This window comes from Limulus polyphemus, unplaced genomic scaffold, assembly GCF_000517525.1.
Source record: "Limulus polyphemus unplaced genomic scaffold, Limulus_polyphemus-2.1.2 Scaffold477, whole genome shotgun sequence".
In the NCBI taxonomy this organism is placed as follows: domain Eukaryota; kingdom Metazoa; phylum Arthropoda; class Merostomata; order Xiphosura; family Limulidae; genus Limulus; species Limulus polyphemus.
This window is the reverse complement of record NW_013666087.1, coordinates 152,846-162,229: the sequence shown is the minus strand read 5'-3', so window position 1 is coordinate 162,229 and position 9,384 is coordinate 152,846. Positions and strand designations below refer to the sequence as shown.

The following is a 9,384-nucleotide window of genomic DNA, read 5'->3' as shown; positions in this document are numbered from 1 at the left end:
CAATACTGAAGATATTAATAAGTAATCTTTAAATCTTTATATTGATGACCAAACGGTTTTTGAAACATTGCTTTTACAAATTTAGAAATATAACAAGAGTTTTTTTTTTCTGTTCTCGCGATGCACACAGATTATATAGTCCATTGCGTAGCTTTGCGCTAAACATAAAGAAACCGAAAACAATACCTTCTTCGAGTAATAGATACCATTAATAAAAATCGAAGAGTAACAAAGTAATTAGATAATTTAACTCTTTTTTTATTTTATCACCCCTTGTTGCCTAAGAAAAGTAATTTCACATGAACCATTTTCTAAATTAAACCCTCTTTCAAGTTATCTATTTTTTTATTTTATCACCCCTTGTTGTCTAAGAAAAGTAATTTCACATGAACCATTCTCTAAATTAAACCCTCTTTCAAGTTATCTCTTTTTTATTTTACCATCCCTTGTTGCCTAAGAAACGTAATTTCACCTGAACCATTCTCTAAATTAAACCCTCTTTCAAGTTATCTCTTTTTTATTTTATCATCCCTTGTTGCCTAAGAAAAGTAATTTCACCTGAACCATTCTCTAAATTAAACCCTCTTTCAAGTTATCTCTTTTTTTATTTTATCACCCCTTGTTGCCTAAGAAAAGTAATTTCACCTGAACCACGAGTTGAGGGTTGATCAGAATCCAACAAGTACTGAGCGATATGTCTCAACTACAACTATAATACTGTTGTCACTGGTAAAAACTTTGTGATAGATGTATTGAGGGTTGAGGAGAGTCCATCAAGTACTGAACGATATGTTTTAACTACAACTATAATACTGTTGTCACCGGCAACAACTTTGTGATAGATGAGTTGAGGGTTGAGGAGAATCCATCAAGTATTGAACGATATGTTTCAACTACAACTATAATACTGTTGTCACTGGTAACAACTTTGTGATAGATGAGTTGAGGGTTGAGGAGAATCAAACAAGTACTGAACGATATATTTCAACTACAACTATAATACTGTTGTCGCCGGTAACAACTTTGCGATAGACGAGTTGAGGATGAAGAGCAACTGAGGATGTAGAACAGTTCAGGATTTATGAGAATCTGACAGTTGTGAAGACGAACTCAAGAGTAAATGAGCAAAACTCGGTGCTACCACTTGTCTTCTATCTGTAAGCTCGTTCATTTTTTTGTATTAGTGGATAGCGTATAAATAAATTACATACGCCATAAGTTCAAAATAATCGTTATCAAAGACAATATATTTATTAACGTTTTTAAGTTCAAGTAAATATCATATCTTTACAACATTATACAAGTGTAGTTTTACTGTTCCAATCTGACGTAATTGCACAACAGAACACTTCAGACTCGTGGGAGTACAAATAACATTCAGTAAACTGAGAACCTATGTGGAACTGGTAGCTGTAATCAATAAGTGTCTTTCTCTGTCTGACTTGAATAAAACATTTATGCAAGATACAGAGAAATCTAATTGGCTTTAGTCTATTTCGCTATCATTTCCACATGGTTAGTGAACAAACAAATAAAATAAAGAAGGTGGAAAGCAGAGGAAAAAGATATATTATATACAAACATATACTTAGCTATGTCACCACGTTAGCAAAAACAGAGGTTATTGTAGAACGTTTTTGCTTATTTAAGAGCTAAAGAAACATTTTATACGTGAAAAGTTGAAACAACATTAGCAATCACCAACTGTCTATGATATAATATTAACATAGACATAGCAATCTGTTATTTAACACAAGTTTGAGAAACATATTTTAAGTATTACTTGCTTGATAATTACAAGCCAATTCTACTGAGAATAACCGTTTCTCAACTTACATACAAAATATTAGTTAAATTAATAATCATTCTTGAAATGGAAAATACGCACAAAAGCAGTTATTATATCATTTTATGATATTCCTGAAAGTTATATCATATTTATTATTACGTGTTATTCAAAATACTCAAAAATATTGTATTATAGGAATAAATTAATGCTGGAAAGATGTTTATTGAGAACATAAATGTTAAATGATTCTAAGAAATCGTTTTGATCGTGATCTGTAAAATTTATTGTAAAACGAAGTTTTCAAACAAGTACTCATTAATTTTTACTTCTGGAGGTTTTGCAATATGTCAAGCTTCAGTAAAAAAAGGTGATACCTGACGGCTTATTAAATCTCACACAGAACTTAAGATGATTTTCAATGGCCCAAAGGTTTCCATTTTGTTGTTACAAAAATACCTTAATTATACGTTTTTGCTAAATGCTACTAGATTTATTTTATTGAGATAAAAATCTTACAAAATAAATAATATAAGAAGGCCCCTTAGATTGGTAAGACAACGTGTTTTAAGCTTTATAATGGATGATATCCACGTTATAAAGTCAAGGAAAACAAGCTAAATACCTGAAAGCTATGTAAATCATTTCATAATTTTAATATAATGCTCACAAAATATTTTTAGAGTTCACAAGTTCCATAATATTACGTTCTCCATTAACTAATCGGTATGTTATTCCATTAACTAATCAGTGTGTATATCACGTTCTCCATTAACTAATCAGTATGTATATTACGTTCTCCATTAACTAATCAGCATGTTATTCCATTAACTAAGTATGTTATTCCATTAACTAATCGGTATGTTATTCCATTAACTAATCAGCATGTTATTCCATTAACTAATCAGCATGTTATTCCATTAACTAATCAGTATGTTATTCCATTAACTAATCAGTATGTTATTCCATTAACTAATCAGTATGTATGTTACGTTCTCCATTAACTAAGTATGTTATTCCATTAACTAATCAGTATGTATGTTACGTTATCCATTAACTAATCAGCATGTTATTCCATTAACTAATCAGCATGTTATTCCATTAACTAATCAGCATGTATATTACGTTCTCCATTAACTAATCAGTATGTATATTACGTTCTCCATTAACTAATCAGCATGTTATTCCATTAACTAATCAGTATGTATATTACGTTATCCATTAACTAATCAGCATGTTATTCCATTAACTAATCAGTATGTTATTCCATTAACTAATCAGTATGTATATTACGTTCTCAATTAACTAATCAGTATGTATATTACGTTCTCAATTAACTAATCAGTATGTATATTACGTTCTCAATTAACTAATCAGCATGTTATTCCATTAACTAATCAGTATGTATATTACGTTCTCCATTAACTAATCAGTATGTATATTACGTTCTCCATTAACTAATCAGCATGTTATTCCATTAACTAATCAGTATGTATATTACGTTCTCCATTAACTAATCAGTATGTATATCACGTTCTCCATTAACTAATCAGCACGTTATTCCATTAACTAATCAGTATGTTATTCCATTAACTAATCAGTATGTATATTACGTTCTCCATTAACTAATCAGCACGTTATTCCATTAACTAATCAGTATGTATATTACGTTCTCCATTAACTAATCAGTATGTATATTACGTTCTCCATTAACTAATCAGTTTGTTATTTCTTTAAAGAATGAGACACTTTACAACACAACATTTAACATTCTCTTCACTTGCATTCCGTTTTATATTTCTTCCTTGAAATGATGCGATAACACAGTTCATATAGAAACTCATGAGACATGTTCACTTGTTTCAGACAGTAGTTCTTGAAGTTGCGGATCGGGTGTTGAATCCTTATTCGGTTCGCCATTACGTTCGCCGTTCTCCATTAGGTAATAAAGTCTGTTTCCGAGGCCATAGTGCGTGTCCGTTTTGAGACCCACTGTACCTTCGGACACTGTTAGAATCGCTACCTCGTCTCGCTGTGGACAGTATGATATGCTACTGCTTCTGCGAACATTACAAGCAGTGGTAGCCGGTCGTTTTTGATACTTCAATATGACTACGAAAATTAAAAGCCCAGTCATCGCTAGCAGACAACCTCCAGCTAGAATGGATGATAACACTGTTGCACTGGTTTGATCCTGGTGATATTTTTCATCATCAGTATTTACTGCTGATGATAGATTAGATTTGTTTGATGTCGAGAAGCTTCTGTGATATACTTTTATTGTTGGAGCTACGTCTACTGTTCGAGCGAATTTTTCATAGTTTTCTGAGAAAGTTAATATACCATTTTGATTTGCATTAGAGCCGCCGTGGACAGAGGACTTGAAGGAAGGATATGTTAAATTTGACTTTGTTGGATCAGGGGAATGCGTTGTATATTCATCATTCTGTTCTCTTTTATGCGAAGAACTAACACTTATAGACAAGGGTTTCTTTACGTATTTACTACTTGAACTTTCAGATTCAGAAGATTTATGTTTTAAATCATTTTGTATTCTGTCTTTATTATCATCATTGACTGCTTTGTTTTGCATTTCTTCGCTATATATCTGGCGATACATCGCAAACTCTGTTGAATTTGTCCTGTTTTCAAACAAAGCAATTACGCTCTTTTCATAAAATAAATCTTCTGTTGGCGCCTCTGTTGAATTGGTCAAAGTAGGATCAAAGTTGATCGGAGATAAAAACCCGTATGAATATATTTTCACCACAGAAGGATTTGTGATAGCTGTGCTTTCCGGCCTTTCAGTAACTGTTATTATTTCGGGAGGGGGGCTAGTGATAATAAAGTCCTTTTCAGTTAACATCATGATAGGCTTGTTTTCAAGTTTGGTGGGGGAAGCGCATCTGATATCATACCTGTGATAAAATTGAATGGTCTTTGTTTTCATCCATTCGGTCAACCATAGGATATTTTGGTTACAGTGCAACCTGTTTCCACTCATCTTAAGAACTTTCATGATGGGAAAAAAAGAAGGTAGATCTTGGCGTAGGCTAATTATCCCGTTATGCATGATATTGAGTTCCTTCAGGTTTCGCAGACCATGTAATCCTCGGGTGGAGTTTAAAATTCTGGTTGCAAATTGAGGACTGTCATACATTTCGAGGATTTCAAGTCTCTTCAATGTGTCGAATACTGATTCACCGAAAACAATAAAAGTAGAAATACGAGAAGTCTGGAGAATTTTCAAACTGACCAGCTCTTCGAAACAGTGAGAACCCAAATATTTCAATTTATTCTGCGAAATATCTAAGCTTTCTAGGTTTGATAAATTTGCGAAAATTCCCACTGACAGATTTTGAATATTGTTAGCTTGTAAGTCCAGGATTTTCAGTTGGATCAGATCACAGAAAGCACATTCTTCCAATTTCTCAATAACGTTTCTTTGGAGAAAAAGTCGTTCTAGGAGGCTCAGTCCACGAAAGCTATACGCAGATATCATCTTTATGTAATTCTCTTCAATGTACAAAGCCCGAAGACTCGAAGGCAAGTTACTAGGTATTCCTTCTAGTGCATTACCATTTAACCAAAGACGTGCCAAGTATTCTAGTCGTCCGAAAGCATCATTTTCTATCTTTGTAATATTATTGTCGTCAAGAATAAGTAAACTAAGGTAGGAATAGCTATCAAAGTCTCCAGTACCAATGTGTGTGAGATTATTCTTTGCCATTCTGAGATCTCGTACAAATCTGGTTAGACTTGATGGTACACGCTTGAGTCCAATGTTTGAGACGTCAATGTATTGGAGTCTGGAACCAAAAATATCCAAACGTGATAAACTGGTTATAGGATTGTTGCTAAGTATCAGATGGGCAAGACTGTTGAGAAGCTGGAAGGCTCCTACCTCGATCACAGAGATATTATTTGAATCCATGTTAAGATACTGAACGTTTTGAAGCCCAGTAAGACTTTCTGATGTAATTGTGGTTAATTTGTTGGCTCTAAGATTCAACTGTTCCACAAGCCTCAAATGTTGGAAAGCCCCTTCAATATTAGTTAATCTGTTGGAAGATAGGTCTAAATATGTCAGATCGCCCAATCCAAAAAAAGTGTTGTAATCTATATTCTGTAAAAGATTTAGACTTACATCTAGCTGACGGAGTTTTTTCAAATTAGTAAATGTTCCATTTTCGATAAATTGTATTTCAGATTGTTGAATTTTAAGCTCCTGTAGTTCTGTAAGATTTTCTATGGCCTTGGCAGACAAAGTTAGTATGATATAGTTCCGAAGTTCAAGTCTTTTCACTACGTTAGGTATATCAGAAGGAATGTGCCATAAGCCATCCCCGATACAACTCACAAATTGGCCATTGTCGTCACAAGCACAAGAGTCTGGGCATTTAAACAAAGAGACTGTTAGAGCCATCACAGGATAAACCAACATAAAACACAGAATTTCAGAAACAGAATTTCTTCGCACTTGATCAAATAAGTAGGTCGCCATATTTGAATTCTCTTAACGTATATCCTACTTCATAAACCTAACAACAAAGATCGTTGCTGTAACCAACAGATTTTATTTCATTAAGTATGAGCATGTAATTCCCATTGATTGGCTGTGAATTCACTAAAACAGAAGTTTTTTTCTACTTTCATCTTTCTCAATTCAACCAACTTCATTAATGAGTGTAATGTTAACGATGTATGTGTATCTCCCGGTGAAACTAGCGTTTTATTTGTATATTTTAAAATATAACAATAATGCACACGTGATCAAAATGTGCAGCGGATCGTAACACATTTCACACCGTTAAACTGTATAAAGTCAATCATCCAGAGTCAGTTGAAATAAATCATTAGCTTTTTAAAATGACATTTGTATTTGTTCCAGCAAAATGTGCTTCATCTAAATAGTTAAAGGTACTTCAGAAGTTATTTCTGGAAAGAACTTTTGGAGAGTTTTTTGTAGATTGGTTAGAAATTATGAAGTAATGCTCCATGTATAAAATTCTAATCTACATTGTCTTTCATCACTTAGATTTTTATTTCAGTGCCACGTCCTATATAAAGTACCACAATTATAATAAGTCAGCTGATACTTCTAAGCAGCAAACAATCAAATATATAGGGCCTATAGTCATATAATAAAAGGCCAAATTGAGCTTTTACTGCGGTATATTTGTTTAGCCAGAAGGTGAGTAACTTGGTTTGTATCAACTTCTCGGTAGTGTATTTTATTAATGAGCTCTGACACAACCCTTCATCGAGTGGAACCTGAAAATACACGAAAAAAGATTAGAAAGCATTATTATATATAAGGATTATCTTTCACAATCTCGTGTAATAGATGTTTGTTTGGTGATATATCTATAGATTGAAACATTAAACTAGGTTTGATCCACTGAAAGATGATAACATTTTAATATAAAACAACCAAACAATGAACAATTGCTTGTTGATATATCTATAGATTAAAACATTAAACTAGGTTTGATCCACTGAAAGATGATAACATTTTAATATAAAACAACCAAACAATGAACAATTGCTTGATGATATATCTATAGATTAAAACATTAAACTAGGTTTGATCCACTGAAAGATGATAACATTTTAATATAAAATAACCAAAATGAACAATTGCTTGATGATATATCTATAGATTAAAACATTAAACTAGATTTGATCCACTGAAAGATGATAACATTTTAATATAAAACAACCAAACAATGAACAATTGAACGAGAAAGTTTGTGCCTAATTTGTGCAATTAGCTTGAAAAACGTAAATACATTTAAACTGGCGAATTTTTTGGAAGCAAAATTAAACAAAAAGAATCCTCCTCATCACCCAGTAATAAGTAAAACGAACAAATAAATTGAATGCAGTAAGTTGCAGTGAATGAGGTTTCAGTTTAAAAAAAAATAAAACAACTTTTGTAAGAACGTAGGAGCAAACTTGGAAAAACGATTAATTGTGAGATTAATCCCATCGACGTAAACTGAAATATACATTTCTTCAGTTATTTTGGCCATGATTCTATGTTTAAGGAATCCCAATATTTCCTGAGAAATAACAATAAAAGTAGCAGTAGTTTTCAACTTAATCATTCATTTACATAAAAGAGATATGTGATTTTAAATTTGGAAATTTTATATTTAGTTTTAACTAGTGGTAGTAACCTTGTCTTGAAGTTTAGGAAATTATACAGTAAATGCTTAAATTATGTTAAGAATAATTAGATTACAGCCCCCCAGTGGCACAGCGGTATGTCTGCAGACTTACAACGCTAAAGTCCGGGTTTCGATACCCGTGGTGGGCAGAGCACAGATAGCCCATTGTGTAGATTTATGCTTAATTACAAACAAACAAGCATATGTTTCTATTGTCACAACTCCAACATATTTATTACGTTAAATAATTTCAAAATGTTTGATATCTCGTACTACTTTAGCTTTTAAGACTTTACAGTACTTTATTTATTCTTTGCTTATTCATTTGAGGAACTATGGGAAATGTTTTGAAACGCTCCTTTGCAGTTTCACGTGTTTTCTCAGTGCCCATCACATGATAAATGTAACTGCTGAAGATTAGGGAATTTTAAAAAGTAGTGATAATTGTTTAGTCGCTTCAGTGGATCTGTCTCCATAGTTTTAAGGAGATAAACTGTAATAGAGCGAGCATATGTTCGTGCCCCCCAGTGGCACAGCGGTATGTCTGCGGACTTACAACGCTAGAATCCGGGTTTCGATACCCGTGGTGGGCAGAGCACTGATAGCCCATTGTGTAGATTTATGCTTAATTACAAACAAACAAGCATATGTTTCTATTGTCACCAGGTGCTTTCATGAAGAAGAAGTGTGTGATGAAAAAGTCTTTGTTTTCCTCTCTCTCCCTCTTTTTTAACCACTTATGTTTTTTATAAGATTTAAGCCCCTCATCTTACCTTTAGATTATCATTCCCATGTTTTAAATTTCTGTGTTTATGAACAGTTCTATAAATATGTTCCATATTTTTCTTATTACGCATACGTTATTAGATTTAGTCTCAACGTGGATCATGATGTAATTTACTGAGTGCTAGTGTCGAAGAAAAAGTCGGCTACATTTATTAAAAATATGTTATTTATGCACTTAAATTATATGAATTGTCATTATATTTCGCTAAAGTGGAAAGCAATAAATATCTTTAAAGTCTAAAAAAAAGAGGGTAAGTCTGTATTGTTTTTCTCTCGCAATTATTTTAATAGACCAGTAAGGAACAAAATGTATTGGTGTAAAGAAACATGTGCTTATGTTCTTTCCTTAAGAAATTAAAGAACCTTTTATTCGCCAATATCTGAAATATGTCTTAAAAGGAAAAAGCAAAGATAGAAAATTTAAATGCTGGTGCAGAAATACTGGGACTAATGTTTCAGTAGTCGATGAGCTAGAATAATATATTATTAAAAGTTGAGAAACGAGTAAAACAATTTAATTTAGAGAATGGTTCAGGTGAAATTACTTTTCTTAGGCAACAAGGGGTGATAAAATAAAAAAGAGATAACTTGAAAGAGGGTTTAATTTAGAGAATCTATCACAACGTTGTCACCAGTTAC

The 9,384-nt window shown here is 32.6% G+C and overlaps 1 protein-coding gene and 1 long non-coding RNA gene across 4 annotated transcripts in view; one reads left to right on the top strand and one right to left on the bottom strand.

The window, feature by feature from the left end:
* Positions 1 to 1,219: 1,219 nt before the first annotated feature.
* LOC106458500 (leucine-rich repeats and immunoglobulin-like domains protein 1) overlaps positions 1,220 to 9,384 on the bottom strand; it is a 41,066-nt gene continuing 32,901 nt past the window's right edge. For all 3 annotated transcript variants that reach the window (XM_022384740.1, XM_013918020.2, XM_022384741.1), the window contains one exon: positions 1,220 to 7,060. In XM_022384740.1, the coding sequence (XP_022240448.1) occupies positions 3,627 to 6,290 (2,664 nt within the window). In that variant the 5' untranslated portion in view covers positions 6,291 to 7,060 and the 3' untranslated portion in view covers positions 1,220 to 3,626. The remainder of the gene's footprint in view (positions 7,061 to 9,384) is intronic.
* Positions 8,461 to 9,384, top strand: part of LOC111085574 — a 30,295-nt gene continuing 29,371 nt past the window's right edge. The window contains exon 1 of the long non-coding RNA XR_002610384.1: positions 8,461 to 8,472. This is a non-coding gene — a long non-coding RNA (uncharacterized LOC111085574). The remainder of the gene's footprint in view (positions 8,473 to 9,384) is intronic.